The sequence below is a fragment of the Schistocerca gregaria genome, chromosome 5, assembly GCF_023897955.1.
Source record: "Schistocerca gregaria isolate iqSchGreg1 chromosome 5, iqSchGreg1.2, whole genome shotgun sequence".
NCBI lineage: Eukaryota > Metazoa > Arthropoda > Insecta > Orthoptera > Acrididae > Schistocerca > Schistocerca gregaria.
The window spans coordinates 26,577,862-26,599,329 of NC_064924.1; the positions used below are offsets into that span (position 1 = coordinate 26,577,862).

A 21,468-nucleotide genomic window follows, 5' to 3' on the forward strand; every position below is an offset into this window, starting at 1 on the left:
TATTATTGAACTATCAATTTAATAAGTCATGGCTGCGTAATGATAAAACAATTTCTTTACAGAAGAATGGAAAAAACTGGTAGAAGCCGACCTCAGAAAAGATCAGTTGGTATTAACGAGAAATGTAGGAACATGCGAGGCAATACTGACTTATTTTAGAAGACAGGTTTTAGTCTTAGACAATGCTTTTGATAACGTTGATTGTGACAGTTCCTTTAAAATCTGAAGGTAGCAGGGATAAAATGCAGGGACAAAAAGGCTATTTATAACTTGAACAGAAACAGGACGGCAGTTATGAGTCGACTAGCAGAAAGGGAAGCAGTGGTTGAGAAGGGAGTGAGAAAGGGTAGTAGACTATCCCAAGTGTTGTTCAATCTGTACACTGAACAAGCAGTAAAGGAAAGCAAAGATAAATTTGATGTGGGTATTGCAGTTCAGGGAGAAGAAATAAAAACTTTTAGGTTTGACAACGACATTTTAATTCTGTCAGAGACAGCAAAGGACTTGGAAGAGCAGCTGAATGGAATGAACAGTGTCTTTAAAGAGGTTATAAGAAGAGCAAAAGCAAAACAACTTCAATAGATTGTAGTCGAATTCTATCAGGTGATGTTAAGAGAACTAGATTAGGAAATTAGACACTTAATGTAGAAGATTGGGGCAGCAAAATAACTGATTTCTGAAAGTATTTGTATGCAGAGAGGTCATGTATGGAAGTGAAACATAGACGATAAATATGTTAGACAAGAAGAGAATAGGGGCTTTTGCATTTTGGTCTTACAGAAGAATGCTGAACATTAGATGGTTTGATCGTGTAAATAGTCAGAAGGTACTGAATAGAATTGGGGAAAAAAGAAATTTGTTGCACAACATGACTAGAAGGGACACATTATGGAAAATCAAGGGATCACCAATTTAGTATTGGAGGGAATGGTGGGGAGTGAAAATCGTAGAGGAAACCAAGAGATGAATACAATAAGCAGATTCAGCAGCATGCAGGTCGCAGGACTTATTCGAAGATGGAAATGACCTGAGCGTTTGGCTTTATTGGCTGGGAGGCCCCTTGCATGGCAGGTCTGGCCACCTTGATGAAGGTCTTATTACATTCGACGCCGCATTGGGCGACCTGCGCTCTGGATTGGGATGAAATGATGATGAAGACAACACACTACCCAGTACCTGAGCGGAGAAAATCTCCGTCCCAGGCGGGAATCGAACCCGGGCCCGCAGGACGGCAATCCGTCAAGCTGACTACTTAGCTATCAGGGCGGACATTCGAAGATGAAGAGGCTCGAATGGGATAGAGTAGCACGGAGAGCTGAATCAAACCAGTCTTCTCACTGAATAAAACAACAACAACAAAATAAGACAGAAAATGCTAATGTTTCAACAAGTCTTTTCTTTGTGGCGTTCGTCATTGGTCTGTTCTGGCAGATCTAAAGGGCCATGGACGCTTCTCATCTCATCTTCACAGCTTCCGCTAGTAGCAGGTGGTTGGCCCGAGATAGATGAAAGAATGTACGACTTCAGTTCCTTTAATCGACCTCTGAGTTGAACGTGTGGCCTTAGATTAACTATCCCGTGGCTTTGCTCACTTCTAAATTCGTGTGAGCTTCAGTCGTGAGTTTGCTGGGCTGTAAACATAATGCAGGCTGTGAAATACGGATTTTCAACGGCTCTTGCCTGAACAGTTATTGATCGCCCGTCGTCTAATTATAGTGACGTTTCTTGTAGTTTTGGCGAATAGTACTTCGTGCAAGAATATGTGACACATTTCTTATGAATCCTAAATAACTGCCACACTTGGTGATTATTGAGTTGAAGGAAATTCCATGAAGTGAGGATAATATTGACTTTACCTCTCTCTCTCTCTCTCTGCTGTGCCACTTGTCCCTCACCTCCCCCACTTCCACTGTCAGTTCCACCAAACGCGATCGTCGCTGGGGCCGGGGGGGGGGGGGGGGGGGGGGGGGAAGCAGCCCAGCTGGTGTGGAGGGGAGGGGAAGGGAGAAGCCTCTCCTCCGCTGCTATAAAAACGTCACCCCGCACGGGTGGGACACACCACATCGACTCGACGTCTTCTGCGGGCCGCTGCTCACACCAACACACCCACACCCTCGCAATGGTTCACCGTAGCATACGAGACGCCTCAGGTAAGTTAGAACGACTTCACTCGACGAGATAGTCTGGTCTGCGCAACAAGAGAGGCATGGTGCATTGTAGAAATGTTAACTGTTGAAATTCCGAGAGAGTTCGTTCCAGGAATCGTAATCCTTCTACATCCACAAGCACAGGGCAGTCGAGTTAAATAGTTATTCCAGAACTATTTAAATTAACATAATTCTGTTTTCACAGAAACGAATTCAGAAAAAGATCTCACTAAATATTACGCGAAAATGTATATTAGCGGTAGCAGTATCGTTCTGTAGTGTGATGCCAATTCCCTAAATTTTCTCAATAGTTACGAATTCGCAAGAACTGGGCATTTGACTGTGAATAGCCGCTTCCTTAATGGACGGGAAAATACGTAACGCTCGAGCACAGGTTGTGAGACAAAGAACGACTTGATATGGAAGTTTAGATCTGGCCGTGATTCGTGCACGGAGAGCACCGCTGTCGTAAAGCGGAAACTCTGGCTCCGACTCCTGGTCCGGCACAACTTTTCTTTGCCGTCATTTTAATATGTAGCCGAACGTGGTTCACATTAGCAACTGGGAATACATTTCCTGTCTTTCTCAACAGTGTTTCGCGAAAAGAACTTGGACGTCCATCCACGGATTCTCTTTTGAGTTCACAAAGCATCTGCGTAACATTCGAGCGTCGTTCCAACACTCTGGCAGCAAAGGCAGCTTTGCTTCCGTATCTCTGTTTTATCTGACGTGCTGGAGACCCGAAACACTCCAGCAGCACTCAGGGTGGGTTTTATTCGAGGTCTCCTTTACATGTGGATCACACTTTCCTAGAATTCTGCGAATAAACTCAACTCGACCATTCGTCTTGCGTACTATCGAATTTCGTGCTCATACCACTTCCTACAGAGATATTGGTATCTACTTCGTTTTATCAAATGGAACTATAGTAGTTTATGGTGCCAGTACCGTAGTTATAAAAGAGACGGATTCAACGGCGTTTCATTGTTCAAAACACTACCATTAGTTCTGGAGTAATTAAGTATTTAGAACTTAACGTATGAACTTAGAGTATGAAACGAAATGCTGTATTATACAGAGGTTGTTGTTGTACGGAAGTGTCTCGTCGGACCGATGGAGTTCTCCAACAGGACTCAACTCTGTCAAGTGAAACAGAAAAGAAGTGGTTTAATGTAAAGCTGATACTGACCACACTTATCTCATGTGGTTGGACCAACACACCAACTGGAAGGCAAAGCGCTTGACATACAAAGGGGGATTCACCAACTAAGTACTGTAACAGTTCAGCCATTATTTCTGCACAAACCTCGAAACAAAAATGATTGTGGAACATTGTGTGGATTAACAAATGGGGACGTCAAACACTAAACGGATTTGTAAGAGTATTGTCATGTAATGAGTGTTAAATAATAACTTCACTTCACCAGTTCAATGTCAAAATAGACACTGGCACTGCATAATTACAGCAGAAACAGCAGTAAAAAGAAAATCACAAATCAACGTACTCATAAACATTTCCTTAAAAGTCCGTGTATGTCTTCTAGTGTTCGAAATTTGTAGTTATTCTGAAACTAGCAATCGAATTTCGCAGAGTGGAACGCCGCTGACTTCGTCTTTTTAGAATTACGTCATTAGCAGCACAAATTACGGTAATTTCATCTGAAAAAGAGATTGTATAATCAAGAATAGTTGTACAAATTTGCTTAGGTCGCTTAGTGCGGAGTTCCTCACAATTCGGTTGGGTAAAACAGAGTTACATCGTAAACGCTTTAGGAAAATCTGAATCCGCCAGTACGGTAGTTGGCGAAGTGTATAGTAAACGTGTGTAAGATGGCGCACTTTAGGTTTAATTGGCGATTTACTGAAGCAAACTTAACAAATCAAAGTAATATTTCAAGATATTTCGTGTGATTTTTGCATATTATTTAACAGAGTCTCAAAGGGTTATCTAAAATGTAAACTGTAATGCACACGTAGTAGTGACAGGAGTGTCGCAAATCCTCAGAGTCAGACGACTGGCGGTGTAGCAGTACTGACAGGGGCACTTTGCAGAACATCTCCACTTGGCGGGGAGACTGCTGCTTTGAAACATCGCCGTCTGTAGGCACTGAAAGTCAGGACACAAAAAATAAAGACCGCAGTTTTCCATCATTCGGTAACTACCAGTTAACGTCCACCAACCGCGAATTTTTAAACAACGGTACTCCCGTGTACAAAAAGAAACAGCATCTTCTAAGAAAAGCTATGTTTCCACGCATATCAGTATTTATGACTTGATATCTCCTGAACGCTAAGTCGTACGGTGACATAAGGCCCATTCAGTGGTATTCGCGGACACTGTCATATAAAACTTCAGGCGCACGCACGGCTCGTTTACTAGTAACTGTATACGCAACACAGTTTTCGGGCGAAGAGCGAAAATGTAGTACTTGATAAACTTTTCTCCTTCCATCATTTTTTGGTGGTTGTCAGCGAGGAGGAGTTCCGCCGACTTTTGGAATTACGTTTGAAGGTTGTTGGAAGTAGCTAATGCTCTCGTTCTCTGACACTGAATGAAATGAGATCCGCGAGTTGAGCCGCCTCACAATTTCTGAGTCTCGTACGCGTCTCACTGTGTCGCACAGGATTATACCTCTTAATGAGTAGATTACTACAGTATTTCAGTTTCATAAATTCTGTCGATAACTACGGCAAATGCTGACAAGCGAATTTTTGTCGCCCCTACACTGTAATTCGTACCGGGTTCCGGGATAGCGTTTTACCTTATATGCTAACACAGATAGCACGTATCGTACTAGTGATTTATTATATTTTAATTATTTACCAGATTACTCACATTACTCAGCTGCAACACTTGAAACGGTGTGTCTGCACGAGAACGGACAGGCCGAGCTTTGTGCAAGTCGCGTCAGTCAGACAGAGAGTGTGCAAGACTTTGGCGCCGCTTCGCCAACGTTGACAGCATTTCGTTAGTTGTCTGTGTGTGCTCTTGAAATCTCCTTGTTCAACGATTCGTATTACTTCTTTGTCTTTTTTATTGTCGTCTAAAGCAGTTTATGTGAAAGAATAATTGAATTACCACAGAGAAAGGAGCCTACCGGAAAGATAAACTTGGCTACTATTCGGTTGTTTCCCTGGTGCTGTATTGTCGTGGTATCAGGTCTTAACTTTGTACAGGTAGCAGTCAATGTGGCAGGTCCGAGGCGGACGCTGCACCCCCGCAAGCCGTCTCGCCGCCGCCGCACCCGTGGAGAAGGTTTCGGTTGCAGGGGATGAGTTCGAAGACATCGTGCCAGTGAACATCTAACGAGAAGTCGGTAGAGTAGCTGCAAATCGTGTGCCGAGGTGGCCGACAGTGGGCAGGACTTTCTACAATGTTCCAAAATGTTATAGAATGTTGCAGAATGTCCCATAATGTTATAGAATCTTTCAGAAGGTTCGTATATGTTCTACAATATAGCAAACTGTTCTAGACCCTTCCGGAAAGTTCTTAAATGTCCGAGAATGTTCTAGAAATTCTCAGGACGTTCGAGTATGTTCCAGAATGTCAGTATTATTTTGGAAATCGATTACAGCGAATCAAAGAAGGGAGAAAATATTCTGGAATATTTTTGAATCATTGAATCTCATCGAATGATTTCGAATGTTCGGAATTTCTAGACAGGAATCACAATCAATCACAGTCGTTTATTTCACAGTAGGGTGCTGTTGAATACGTCAGTGGTCTTGAGAGTATTTCTGAGCAACCTAGAGTATTTTTGAGCGTGATACACTAACATTTATTACGATTTTGAAGTTCGTTTTTTAGATATCAAGTGATCAAGGATGTTCTCAGAGAACAAAGAGCAAGAGAAGTGTGTTTCTTCATTCAGCTAGTCTCTGTGCAAAATAAACACACTGCTTTATTTATCGTCGACATGGGGAGATTGATGAATGATTAGATACTCGGCATAGGCTCCAAATGTAAGTGTCGATACTTTAAGGTATCGATACTTTGTCTGTACTTTAGTCCACAGTAATCGCAAGTCTTGTTTCGATAGCGTGTGCCTAGTAGTGGCGACTAGCGTATCGCAGCTCGGGGGTTCTGGTCCTGTGTCTGATGACGTTTATCTCCAAGTCTACTCGAAGGGAACGTTCTGTGGATATTTAGAAACGAATACAACTCTCCAGAATCTTCCATAATGAACGAAAGTACAACACTTTTGTTATCCTATTACGTTTTAACAGATTATTAACCTTCCTACATCGCTTTGCACACGCAGCTACACGATCGTGCCGGTCAGGTTTCCTTTCCTTTCCTCTCCTTTCCTCTCCTTTACTTTCCTGTGCTTTGCTGTCGCGCGTCGCCTGCTGTCTATGACGGAGGGGACGCTCTGCGCAGCACACCTCGGCTCTGTTGAGGACGAGGACGCCTCGCGACTTCTGCAATCTGAGCTGCTCCGCCGCTTCCTGCGCATCGTCGTTTTCAGAGGAGTGTTTAAAGTTGCACTATCTAGAATCACTTGCGGCCCCACGTACATACGTAGTAACTGTGCGTTGAATTTCCACTGGCATGACAGTGCGGGCTGGATTTCTCCCGCTCAACTTTGGCCTCGGACGGACGCGGCGGTGACCCCGCGCCGCCACAGCTTTTTGTGTGATACATCTGTTAGTGGGGAAGGTCTGGTGCACATCAGCTTTGTTGCGTGCAGTTATAACATAAAATCAGGTTAGTTGCCTGTTACAGGCTTCTCATTTGGATGGCTATTCGCCAGCTGTTGGATCTTTCAGTTGTCAGCTGCCGGAGAGCCTCTACCAAACAGAGAAAAGGCGTTACGTACGTTCTGAAATTTAGGATGTCTCCTGCCACGGTTTTGTGGGCTTGTCCAGACAGAAAGAGGGGGCTGAACAATGTGGGGCAGTCTTAGTAGACAAGTTAGGCTCCCCAGAAAAGGCAAAAAGCTACACACCCCTCATCCAAAACCAGGTCTGGGCACGAGATGTGACGGGCGCGGTCAGCGGCGCGCAGAGGATGGAAGCCAACATGTCGGCATGAGAACTGCAAAACCGTAGTAAAATGCGATTAGTGCCTGTCTCTGGCAAGGGGAAAGAACAAAGTCTTTCAAAAAAGATAAACCACTGTGTAGCATGTATTTGTACTAGAAAAGTCATGAAACCGTTGCAGTTATCACATTTTTATGCCACAAAAAAGAACATGTTTCTTGACATTTCTACCGAATAAAAATGGAATAAGAAGAAGCGTTTATTCATTGCTGTTACTCACAATATAAAACATGTTGAAGTAACTCAGAGAAAAGTTAAGCTGTAATAAAATCTTACGCTCACAGTTGTGCTTGTAGTATTAAAAGTGATCTTACACAAAAAATTTAAAGAGAGATGTACTTTTTTTATCGTCTAATATGCCAATATATTCAGATAATTCAACTTAATACACCGAATCCCTCTATTTTTTAAGTCGTCCTCTTGGAAAGTCACAACCATAATAACATTAATCATTGTTAACTACTCCAAGTTTCTTACACATTCCCCGAATATTACACTGAAGAGCCGAAGAAACAGGTACGCCTGCATAATACCGTGTATGCCCTCCCATCAAGCAGAAGTGCCACAACGTGACGTGGCATGGACTAGACTAATGTCTGAAGTATTGGTGGAGGCAATTGGCACTTGGAATCCTACAGGGCTGTCCCTAAATCCGTAAGAGTACGAGGGCGTGGAGATCCCTTCTGAACATGTTGCAACGCGTCCCAGATACGCTCAGCATCTCTGGGGAGTTTGGTGGTAAGCGGAAGTGTTTAAACTCAGTTGAGTGTTTCTGGAGCCATTCTCTGGCAATTCTGGACATGTGGGCTGTGGCATTGTCGTGCTGGAATTGCCTAAGTCCGTCGGAATTCACAATGGGCATTAATGGATACAAATGACCGGACGGGATGCTTACGTACGTGTTACCTGTCAGAATCGTATGTGGACATACGAAGAGTCCCGCATCACTCCAACTGCACACTCCCCGCACCATTACGGAGCCACCACCGGATTCAGGCTTCGTCTCCTTACCCGTACACGTCCATCCGATCTAAACAATTTGAAACGAGACTCGTCCGCCGAGGCAACATGTTTTCAGTCATCAACAGTCCAGTGTCGGTGTTGACGGGCCCAGGCGAGCTGTAAAGTTATCTGTCGTGCTATCATCAAGATAACACGAGTGGGCCTCCGGCTCCCAAAAGCCCGTATCGATGATGTTCCGTGGAATGGTTCGCAGGCTGACACTTGTTGATCGTCTAGCACTGAAATCTGCAGTGATTTGCGGAAGGGTTGCACTTTTGTCGTCGTTAGTTCCGTTCTTACAGGATCTTTTTCCAGCCGAGCGATGTCTAAGATTTGATATTTTACCGGATTCCTGATATTCGTGGTACACTCGTGAAGTGGTCGTACGGGAAAATCCCCACTTCATCGCTCCCTCGGTGATGCTGTGTCCCATCACTCGTGAACCGACTATAACGCCACGTCCAAACTCATTTAAAAGTTGATAACATGCCATTTTAGCAGTAGTAACCGATCTAACAACTGCACCAGACACCTGTTTTCTTATATAGGCGATTCCGACTGCAGCGACGTATTCTGCCTGTTTACATATCTCTGTGTTTCAATATGCATGCCTATAGCAGTTTCTTTGGCGCTTCAGTGTATATTCAACTTGTCTAGCAACATTCCACGCACGATCTCCAGTTTGTTGGGTGAGAGTGATTACAGAGAATTACCTGCAATTTGTGGACAGTGCACTTCACAATTTCTATGGTGAAGCTAGCATAATCGCTCTGCAAACATGTAATTTCGAATGTGAAAGCTTCGACAGTAGTTTTAATTGTAAAGCATATTAAAGACACAGGGTACTTATGAACGTCGGAGAAATCGATATTTTTATAACTTTATTTAATTCTATAGTCTTTCTTGATTACATTGATATATACATTATAGGGATTCAAATGAAAAATGACATATATACCAAATTTTAATGCTACAATCATGTATCCGCCAGGCCCCCTTTATTTCTGTTACGTATAATCGCTGGAAATAGAAAGTTCATAGTTCTTTTCGAAATAATGATACATTGTATATTTTGGTAGCAGTGCAGATGTCTAGTGTCTGTAAATAATCAGCTTTGCTAGTATTTACTTTCGTTTTGAGGAAGCAGTTTGTTCACGTGTTACTGGAAGATTGTGGCCCAAGTGCTACATATATTTGTGGAAGTACATATCCTTTAGTGTGCAATAAATACAAACTATGCCACGCATCAAGAAATTCAATAAAAGGAAATTCCGTGGTAACAAGTTCACAAACAAAGCAAGCCACGCTGTTGAAAGTAACCTATGCATCAGTTCTTCAGGGAAGAAACTCCCACATGGCTCGCTTCCTGCTGACTGAAATTTTTGCGTTAACAATGACGCTGTTTGTAGTGTATTTATTGTTATTGATGTGAGCACCTCACATTCTTTGATAAAGGAAGTGGCGAAATGTAAACAGTGTGATGGTGGAAGCTGTCTGGAAGTAACTGAACAAAATAGGAAATTAGTTGTTCTGTGTAGATCCTGCAACAAATCTACCTCGAAAATGACTTCGAAAATTGTGCATAATTCATATTATGTGAATTTGAAGTTAGTGTATGGAATCCGTGCAATAAGTAAAGGACAAAAGGCTGCTCAAACGTTTTGTGGTTTGATAGACCTTTTTCCTCATCCCAGTAGATTCAGCGTTTACATAAAAATACTTTTAGGTGCCTTGATGGTTGTATCTCAAGCATAAGTGAAACGTGCAGCAGAAGAAACTGTAAATATTAGTGGAACCAGGGACATTGCTGTTGCACTTGATGAGACATGGCAACGTCGAGGACATCATTCCTTGAACGGTGTTGTATGTGCTACTTCTCTGGAGAATGGAAAAGTTGTTCGTGTTGAGTGCTTATGTAAGTACTGCCTCACCTTCCATGGTAACACTGAAGGGCATATTGAACATCAGTAGTCTAAGAATTATGATGGTTACAGTGGAGGTATGGAGTGTGATGAAGCTCTAGAAACATTTCAAAGGTCGTTGCCAGTTTATAGCGTCAGACATGCGAAGTACCTAGGCGATCTGGACTCTAAAGCTTTCAATAAAAGTAATGAGTTCAATGTTTATAGTGATATCATGGTAACAAAACTGGAGTGCTGTGGATATGTGCAAAAGAAGATGTATGCTAGATTGAGGAAGCTACGAAGAGAAATGAAAGGAAAGTTGTCTGATGGAAAATCTCTGTCTGGCCAAGGCAGATTGAAGAAGGTCTATTTCAGTTTCTGTCGAGTTATTACGGACTGGCCATTTGACGAAATGCTCCTCTGAATGCTGTTTAAGCAATGAGAAGAGCTGTATGGGCAACTTACTTTCATATGTTATTTACAGATGACCGCCCTGTTCATGGACTTTGGCCACTTTCTTTTTCTTTTTGGTAACCACGCAGAGAATCTGCTCCTTTAGGGCAAATATACCATCATAAGCATTCTCTTCCTGAGCCTCTGGTGTATGACATAAAAGCAATTTTTAAAGACCTTTGTGTCCCTGTTTTGCTTAGTAAATGTCTTCATGGGGGCAGACAAATGAAAGTTTCAACCTTTGCATATGGGAAAGATTATCTAAGAATGTTTTTGTAGGACTAAACACATTAAAAGTTGGTGTACTAGATACAGTGATATGTTTCAATGATGGAGTGATGGGAAGGTTGGAAGTCATGAGAAATTTAGGCATAAAATGTGGATCTAATATGGAAGATCAATTGCATGCATGTGACAGACAATGGCTGCATGAAGCTGAAAGATTCGCTCTTCAAGTTATCAAAGAAGTAAGAAGTGTTAAAATGAATGCGAAGACGAAGCCTGAAGGCAACAAATGCTACAGGATGAAGATTATGCTTCAGGAATGTTCTGAGGCAGAGTTAATTGGACTCATATCTTCATTCGCAATTTCCCGCAAGTTGTACTTTTCAGAATTCAGGTATAAATATTTTCTAAAGTTTGAAAAGCATTGATATAATTTTTTTCTGTAACTTGCAATAGTCCATACTTATGTAGTAGACCTAAGCTTTATTACAGAATCAACTAAATTATAGAAAAAAACGTTTTTATAAGGAAAAATTATAAAAATTAAAATGTAAGATGTGATATTTTTTTACCCTTATAGTATACATAACAGGTGAAATTAAATAGGTTTAGTACCAGAGCCATCATGTCATACATTTGAGGGAGACCAAATTTTTACCAGATATGCATAACATTGGAGTAAATGGTACCTCCATTTGAGTAAGCATTTTGGATAAAATTGCATCGATTTCTTTGTATTTTTTTAATAATCATAAGCAGGTTCAAAAATATTTAAAACGCTTCCAATTTGTTTAGAAAGTGTGCTGAATTACCAGATATCAGCAAAAAATCTGTAAAACATATACATAATAAAGAGTGCCTGAAAGAAATAGGTGTTGAGTTTTACATAATATTGAGCCAGAAAAGTACCCTGTATCATTAATAGATAATGTGTGTTCTGGGGCGTGTAACAGGGTGGAGAGGTGGGGATGTAGGGTAGAAGCATGAGGAAACATAGGTCGTCAGATTGTGGTCATGCACTTTCATCCTTCGTTGGTCTGCAAGATGAGCGAGGGGGAGGGGTTATGTTTATTTTCCACTAGTGGATTAACACTACATTGTGTATGATTTACTAATAATACAAACGTCAGAAAAGCACATGGACAGATTCTACATAAATCTGTGCTCTCTGTTCTACACTGCTGCAGGGGAAACTGATCCTCATGTCAGTGATCATATGTGGCAGTTGTAACTTCCTTCTCCTGGGGGGAAGGCGCTGCTTGGTTTTCAGTTTAGAGACACACTATACCTGTCCAGCATTTCCTGTCCAGTTCTCTCATATGATTAGACACAGTAACTCAACTGACCTCATGGTCAACTAGTTCAGTTATTTTTTGTTTATTAAGTGAGTACTTATTTCCAGCAGTTAAGTGAGCTTTCCCCTCCTCGCCAACTCCCCCCACCCCATGAACCGCGACCCTTCCCACTGGTGGGGAAGCTTTGTGTGCCTCAGTGATACAGATAGCCATACTGTAGGCGCAACCACAATGGAAAGGTATCTGTTGGGAGGCCAGACAAACCTGTGATTCCTGAAGACGGGCAGCAGCCTTTTCAGTAGTTGCAGGGGCAACAGTCTGGATGATTGACTTATCTGGTCTTACTATGCTGCTACGGCGAACGGCTGAAAGCAAAAGGAAATTACAGTCGTAATATTTCCAGAGGGCATGGAGCTCTACTTAAAGGTTAAATGATGATGGAATCCTCTTGGGTAAAATATTCTGGAGGTAAAACAGTCCACCATTCGGATCTCCAGACGTGCACAATTCAGGAGGACGTCGTTATTAGGAGAAAGAAAATCGGCGCTCTACAGATCGTAGTGTGGAATGTCAGATCCCTTAATCGGGCAGGTAAATTAGAAAATTTAAAAAGAGAAATGGATAGGTTCGAGTTAGATATAATGGAAATTAGTGAACTTCGGTGGCAGGAGGAACAGGACTTCTGGTCAGGTGAATACAGGGTTATAAATGCAGCCAAATGTAGCCAAGATAAACACGAACCCCACACTCAACACAGTAATACAAGTATATGGGCCAACTAGCTACGCAGATGAAATTAAAGAAATGTGCGATGCGATAATAGGAATTATTCAGATAGTTAAGGGAGACGAAAATGTAAGAGTCGCTGGAACCCAATAGTAGAAAAATAAAGAGAAGGAAAAGTATCAGGAGTGGGCGAAAGGAATGAAAAAGGAAGCCGCCTGTAGAATTTTGTGCAGAGCATAATTTAGTCATAGGCAACACTTGGCTTAAGAATCATGAAAGAAGTTTGTATAAGTGAAGAGACCCAGAGACACCGGAGCGTTTCAGATAGAATATATAATGGTAAGACAGAGATTTCGTAACTCGGTTTTAAATTGTAGGGCACTTCCAGGTGACAATGTGGACACTGATCACAGTTTATTTGTTATGAACCGTAGGCTAAAACTAAAAAAATGCCAGAAGGCAGAAGTATAAGGAAATGGGACCTGAATAGACTGAAAGAACCAGAGGATGTAAGAGATTTTCAGATGGAGCATTAGGGAACGATTGACAAATACAGGGGAAAGGAATATAGTAGAAGAAGAATGAGTTGCTTTGAGAGATGAAATTATAATGGCAGCAGAGGATCAAGTAGGTAAAAAGACGAGGGCTAGTAGATATACTTGGGTAACATAAGAGATATTGAACTTAATAGTTGAAAGTAGAAAATATAAAAATGCAAAAAAGTTAAGCGGGTGAAGGGAATATAAATGTTTAAAAGATGAGATAGTCAGGAAGTGCAAAATGGCTAAGCAGGAATGGCTACACGACAAATATAAGGATGCAAAAGCATATATCACTATAGGTAAGATAGATACCGCCTACACAAAAATTAAAAAGACCTTTGGAGAAAAGAGAACCACCTGTATGGATATCAATAGCTCAGATGGAAAACCAGTCTTAAACAAAGAAATTAAAGCAGAAAGGTGGAAGTAGTGTATACGGGATCTATAGAAGGGACGTGTACTTGAGAGCAGTATCATGGAAATGGAAGAGGACGTAGATGTAGATGAGAAGGGAGATATGATACTGGGTGAAGAATCTGACAGAGCACTGCAAGACCTAAGTCGAAACAAGGCCTCGGAAGTAGACAACATTCCATTAGAGCTATTGATAGCCTTGGAAGAGCGAGCTGTGACAAAATTCTTTCACCTGGTGAGCACGATGTATGAGACAGGAGAAATGCCCTTAGACTTCAAGAAGAATATAATAATACCAACGAAAGCAGGTGCCGATAGGTGTGAAAATTACTGAAGTATCAGTTTAATGAATCACAGCTGTAAAATACTAACACAAATTCTTTATAGATGAAAGGAAAAACTGGTAAAAGCCGAACTCGAGGAAGATCAGTTTGGATTCCGTAGAAATGTTGAACACGTGATGCTATACTGACCCTACGATTTATCTTAGAAGACAGATTGAGGAAAGGCAAACCTACGTTTCTAGCACTTGTAGACCTAGAAAAAGCTTTGGACAACGTTGACTGGAATAGACTCTTTCAAATTCAGGGTCAAATACATGGAGCGAAAAGCTGTTTAAAATTTGTACAGGAGCCAGATGGCAGTTATAAGAGTCGAGGGGCACGGAAACCTGTCCTCGATGTTATTCAATCTGTATATTCAGCAAGCAGTAAAGGAAACAAAAGAAAAATTTGATGTAGAGAAGTAAAAATGTTGATGTTTGCCGATGACAATGTAAATCTGTCAGAGACAGCAAAGGACCTCGAATAGCAATTGAACGGAATGGACAGTGTCTTGAAAGGAGGATATAAGATGAACATCAACAAAAGCGAAACGAGGACAATTGAATCTAGTCGAATGAAATCAGGTGATGCTGAGGGAATTAGATTAGGAAATGAGACACTTAAAGTAGTACATGAGTTTTGCTATTTGGGGAGCAAAATAATTGATGGTGGTCAAAGTAGAAAGGATATAAAATGTAGACTGTCAATGGCAAGGTAAAGATCGTAGAGAGAGATCAAGAGATGAGTACATTACTCGGATTCAGAAGGATGTAGGTTGCAATAGGTGAAGAGGCTTCCACAAGATAGAGTAACATGGAGAGCTGCATCAAAGGAGTTCTTTGGACTGTAGATCACAACAACAACAACAACAAGTGAGCTTTCTGCGAAATACGTTCCTATAAAGAATGACTGAGAAGTGTTTAATTGCTGTGTTGTTGGTACTGACTGGTGTAGTGCTGGTTTGAGAGGGGTTGGACTCCTATCTGTCGTTGTCAGTGTCTTGTAAAGCCGTGTAACCATGTTGTGGTCCCTTGCTGGTGATGCAATGAATAACCAGAAAGTTACTACACTTCTTACAAGATTAATGCTGTATAAATCTCTTCCATTCACAAATTGCTCGTAGAGCAGACTGAACTGATTGGAGCCACTTACCACACGTCCACAGTATATCTTGCAATGTCTGACGGAATGAGACTTAAAACTTTGGTTTCAGATAAAGTACAGTTTAAACAGAGCTTGAAAGACTTTTTGATAGGCAATTCCAGTCGAGACAGGTATTCTGTGCACGATAAATTTATTAAAAGTGCATAACTATGCTTCATTATGACAGTGTATTAAATCTGCAAATATTACTAGTTCCAGTGTGTATTCACATATGTTCACCGTCTATTTAGATGCTTTACGTTTTTCATCTTACACTTTCTAACATGTTCCACACCCACGAGAATCATCTCATTTTTGGATCTACAGAACGAATACTGAATCTAATATAATCTAAACTGATCACGTTCAGGTCTAGAGCAGTAATCTATTTTACACTGAGGTAACAAAAGTCTTGGGGCAGCGACATGGACACTTATACATGGCGGCAGTATTGTGGACACAACGTGTAAGTGGTGTAACAGATGTTACGGGCGCTGGCAGCAGATGGCCAACGGCTGTGCCTTTGCTAACAGCGCGGTATCGCCTGCAGCGCCTCTCCTGGTTTGGCGGCAGCCTCGGCACCGTTCTGCAGTCAGTGTGGATGCGGAGCCTTACTCCACAACAGACTTTCCCCTGTCTCTTCCTCGTACATCTTTTTAGGAGATGCAGGAAGGCACTGCAGAAAGGCACCCTGCAGCGCTGACTCCTGTGCTACAGCGCACGTATCTGCCATTCTTCCCAAATATCCTGAAAAATGCGTCCCCTTGCTGCACAACGGCATATCACTAGAGGTTTACTGTTCCTCTGTGGACAAACAAGACACACGACGGCTCGTAAATTCCGCACCCAGTATTACATGGCAGTGCTATTGCAACAGAATCTAGAAAACACAACCAGGTCGGAATGTGATCGTTTTTTCATTTTTTGTTATACCAGTCAGTATCAAAAAATAGAAAGCACGAAAGTCACGAAATACAGCCATTAACGTGATGTGTTTTCAATTAAAGAAAGTTTTATAGATGATATCACATCTAACAAACCTTTTTTCAAAGTTTGCAGCACGTTCCTCCACTTTGAGAAAATCCTGTTGATCATCAACAAAAGCAACAAGCCATAATACTCCTCAGTCATCCTCAGTTTTTCTGTTTCAGATTTTTAATTTTCGTTCCGTGCCGCATTATGGACCTATACAGGGTGGTCCATTGATAGTGACCGGGCCAAATATCTCACGAAATAAGCATCAAATGAAAAAACTACAAAGAACGAAACTTGTCTAGCTTGAAGGGGGAAACCAGATGGCGCTATGGTTGGCCCACTAGATGGCGCTGCCATAGGTCAAACGGATATCAACCCCCATTTTTTAAATTACATATTGGTGTAGTACGTAAATAAATATGAATGTTTTAGTTGGACCACTTTTTTCGCTTTTTGATAGACGGCGCTGTAATAATCACAAACGTATAAGTACATGGTATCACGTAACATTCCGCCAGTATGGACGGTATTTACTTCGTGATACATTACCGGTGTTAAAATGGACCGTTCACCAATTGCGGAAAAGGTCGATATCGTATTGATGTATGGCTATTGTGATCAAAATGCTCAACGGGCGTGTGCTATGTATGTTGGTCGGTATCCTGGACGACAACATCCAATGTCCGGACCGTTCGCCGGATAGTTACGTTATTTAAGGAAACAGGACGTGTTCAGCCACATGTGAAACGTCGACCACGACCTGCAACAAATGATGATGCCCAAGTAGGTGTTTTAGCTGCTGTCGGGGCTAATCCGCACATCAGTAGCAGACAAATTGCACGAGAATCGGGAATCTCAACAACGTCGGTGTTGAGAATGCTGCATCAACATCGATTGCACCCGTACCATATTTCTATGTACTAGGAATTGCCTGACGACTTTGAAGGTCTTGCACTGTTCTGCCGGTGGGCACAAGAGAAATTACGGGACGATGACAGATTTTTTGCACGCGTTCTGTTTAGCGACGAAGCGTCATTCACCAACAGCGTAAAAAACCAGCATAATATGCACTATTGGACAACAGAAAATCCACGATGGCAAGTGGAACATCAGCGACTTTGGCGGGTTAATGTATGGTGCGGCATTATGGGAGGAAGGATAATTGGTCCCCATTTTTTTCGATGGAAATCTAAATGGTGCAATGTATGCTGATTTCCTACGTAGCGCTCTACCAATGTTACTACCAGATGTTTCAGTGCATGACAAAATGGCGATGTACTTCCAACATGATGGATGTCAGGCACATAGCTCGCGTGCGGTTGAAGCGGTATTGAATAGCATATTTCATGACAGGTGGACTGGTCGTCGAAGCACCTGCATGTTCACCGGATCTGACGTCCCAGGATTTTTTTCTGTGGGGAATGTCGAATGATATTTGCTATCGTGATCCACCAACAACACCTGACAACATGCGTCAGCACATTGTCAATCCATGTGCGAACATTACGGAAGACGAATTACTCGCTGTTGAGAGGAATGTCGTCACACGTATTGCCAAATGCATTGAGGTTGACGGACATCATGTTGAGCATTTATTGCATTAATGTGGTATTTACAGGTAATCATGCTGTAACAACATGCGTGCTCATAAATGATAGGTTCTTTAAATTAAAATTCAGAACGTAGGTACGTTTGAACTTTTGATTTCGGTTCTTCCAATATGATACATGTACCTTTGTGAACTTATCTGTTACCAACTGTTCGTCTAAAATTGTGAGCCATATGTTTGTGGCTATTACAGCGCCATCTATCATAAAGCGAAAAAAGTGGTCCAACTAAAACATTCGTATTTCTTTACGTACTACACAAAAGTGTAATTAAAAATGGGGGTTCCTTTTTAAAAAAACGCAGTTGATATCCGTTTGATCTTTGGCAACGCCATCTAGCGGGCTAACCATAGCGCCATCTGGTTTCCCCCTTCAAGCTAGATAAATTTCGTTCTTTGTAGTTTTTTTGTTTGACGCTTATTTCGTGAGATATTTGGCCCGGTCACGATCAATCGACCACCCTGTATACACATTTTTTCATGAGCATGAAATTTTAGATCGTTGAACGAAAACAGTGGCATACATATTCACATTAATAACATAAAAAGCTCTTTATATGTACAGCCGATTATGCTTATCGTTGAGATATTGAAGCATTCTGCCTCGAGAACACTAATTAGATAACTATCAATCGTTTCAAGTATAATTAATTTTGTGTATGTCATGTCAAATTTAATTCCTGGCGCACAACGCATTTAGTGAATCACCGCATTAGTTAGGTAAAAAGAAATGTATATTTCGGAATGTTGCCCCCTCTGGAAGGATGCCGGCACAGAGACGTTTAAACAATCTTGTCATCACGCAGGTCCGTATCTAGGGCTGGTGACGGGAGGGGGGGGGGGGGTGACAAACCGTGGTATCTGCCCCGGGCGGCAGTTTCAGGGGGCGCCAAATCATATTCTTCAAGAAAAAAATCTTGTTTCACGAAGACCTAGCATCCAGCACACGTTGGTCTACGGATTATTCATATGGTTCTGAACAGCATCCCAGTTTGTTTTTGAATATTTTTGAACAAATTCTTAGTTGATTTCTGAACGAATAATAAGGTCATTTTTCAACGCTTGCGTAGCTTACATGATGTTTCTGCGAGGGGAATCCCCGTTGCATCTAGAAATAAAAAACTTTCCCAGAGATTAAAGGGGATGGGGCTATATGAACTGAGCCAAATACACCCGACCAGATAAATACCAATCGCTGTTGGTTTATGTGGTTGACTGGGTGTGCGAATGAGCAGCTTTGTTGTAATTATTAGCGAAATCCATAAATTCAGACTACCGAAGTGGAAATAAACCACTAACAAGAATAACAGGTACTTAAGATTACAATTATCTTCTAGGCGTATCTGAAAAAGTGAAAATTTGACAGAAAATTTTTGCAGAAGGCTATGCTATTAAGAGCCTCGGTTAGTAACCGCTTCTATTTCCTGAATAAGTCGGAAAAGCGCTAAAAACACGTTGTACGAACATGTAATAATGCCTAACCAGATGTGAGATAACTGAACTGCTGATTGTGGCAGGGTTACCGAAGTTAACTGGAGAATAAGTTTTGACAATGGCAGGAATAGTTACATAATTGGTAATGACAGGAGTGTTTGGGAGTACGAGGAAGGAGAAGAAACGGGGACAAGACACAAATAGTATGGAAGAAAATGACGATTCCAAATTTATTTTCTATCTGACATTTTCTATCTCATGCTTGAGAAGCTGGACCATACGAATCAAATGTGAAACTGTTTACTAACTTAATGCTTTTTCTTGTAGTAGGCCTAATACGCATTTGATACTGGTACTTCATGCATTATATTCAGTCGTGTTACTTATGTAAATGAGGTACAAATAAATGATCATTTGTGCCAAAACACACTCGCTTATTTACCATGTGTTACAACTGCTGAGACTAGAAAGGGCTATTTCGTTTTCTCTTGCAGACACTGACAAAATAGACATGATCGAATCGAGAAACCACACCAATATTGGCTGTAACCGTGCAACCCCTATGGTCGCAGATTCGAATACTGCCTCGAGCATGGGTGTGTGTCGTATGTCCTTAGGTTAGTTAGGTTTAAGTAGTTCTAAGTTCTAGGGAACTGATGACCTCAGAAGTCCCATAGTGCTCAGAGCCATTTCAACCATGTGAACACCAATATTGGGTACTATTCGTCTTAGAAGCATTTACAGTATTAGACAATGACAATTTGATTTTTCATGTAGCCATATGTTTGACAAACTTGGATGAAGTAATCGATTCTTTCACAGATAGGAAAGCACACCAGTAGTAGAACAAACTGTGCATCACCCCTCTCTCCATTGCTGCCAAATTTATTCAAGATGGCGGATCCAAGATGGCGGCGATAGATATGGAAACATCGCAATGACGTCATGGCGAGAAGGTCAAATTTTGGCGGGAAGATAGGGCAACTGGGCTACCTCCACTAACGTAATCCCCTCCCCTCCGCCCTTCCCACCCTTCCCCAAGAAAATGGCGGGAAGCTCAAATTCCAGCAGGATAGTGCAACACACCATGGCTACCTCCACTAACCTAAGAAAATGGCGGGATAATAGGTCACTTGGGATACCTCCACTAAGCTAATTCATCTGACCGCCACATCTTCCTAGGAATTGGCGGGAAAAAGACTCAGCCTGTGCTGGATAGGATGGACGTAAATCTTTCTTTAAACAATCTGAGGCAGTATCTCCATCCAGTGTGATCACCATGAAGTCTGGAGACCAACTGACCTAGTACACACTACTGCCGCAAGAGGGCGCCTCGTCCCTTCTGTGACATAATCCAAGATGGTGGTCTGGAGGGGAAAAATGGCGGGAAAAGGCCTCAGCCTGCGATGGGCTACTGGAGAGAGGAAGGAGTGTACTGTACTTATTTTTGGAACTATTTATTTAGTGATGGATTTGACATACTATATTTATTACACTAATACAAAACACTCACTCTGACATGCTTGAAGTCACAGTAAATAGTCAACAGAAAAAGCAAATTACTGGTAAATAATGCAGTACACTGATGTGCACACATGTAACAACTCATAAAGTGTCAAAATAATGGATGTAAAACAGCTGTGCAGACACACTTGCTAACTATAAACTGTCGAAATAATGCACTGCACAAACACTCAGTGGATGTAAAAAAACGCGTCGTATCAGCAAAGTATTGCAATGCAAGCACGCACTTTGCAAGGCCAGTCGGACGCAAGCCAATGCCAGAGCGCGAGCCATTGCTGTCACGCCACTGCCAACGGCAGGTGAAAGTCGCAACTCTTTTTGGGTACACAGTTAGAGGTCTTCGAGTATTCTACTGACATCATATGTCTATGTAAATAAGTGCCAAGTCACACTTTGGGCCTCGAGTGCATGTTTACCATTGCTGGCTCGAAACCTCTCCACCTGTGGATACTGACGTCACAGGTAGCGCTATAGAATTCTAGTCCAGTGTTTCCCTGAATACCACAGGGTGAATTGTTACTAGCGATCCTAACGACACATAAGAACTGTGTTTACTGTGGCTGATGCATTGCTGCAAAATGCTCATACAGCTATAATTATACCATTTAAGTGTACCTGAAAGATTCTCAATGTTATAATGATGTCACATGGCTATTTAAAATAAGAGCCTAGTCGACCTCTCGGAAATAGTATTTTGTCCCAGAGATAGTTA

General features: G+C 41.8%; 1 protein-coding gene across 1 annotated transcript in view; it reads left to right on the top strand.

Annotated features, from left to right (window-relative positions):
• The first annotated feature begins 2,119 nt into the window (after positions 1 to 2,119).
• LOC126271888 (bursicon-like) overlaps positions 2,120 to 21,468 on the top strand; it is a 62,567-nt gene continuing 43,218 nt past the window's right edge. The window contains exon 1 of the mRNA XM_049974267.1: positions 2,120 to 2,150. Within this exon, the coding sequence (XP_049830224.1) occupies positions 2,120 to 2,150 (31 nt within the window). The remainder of the gene's footprint in view (positions 2,151 to 21,468) is intronic.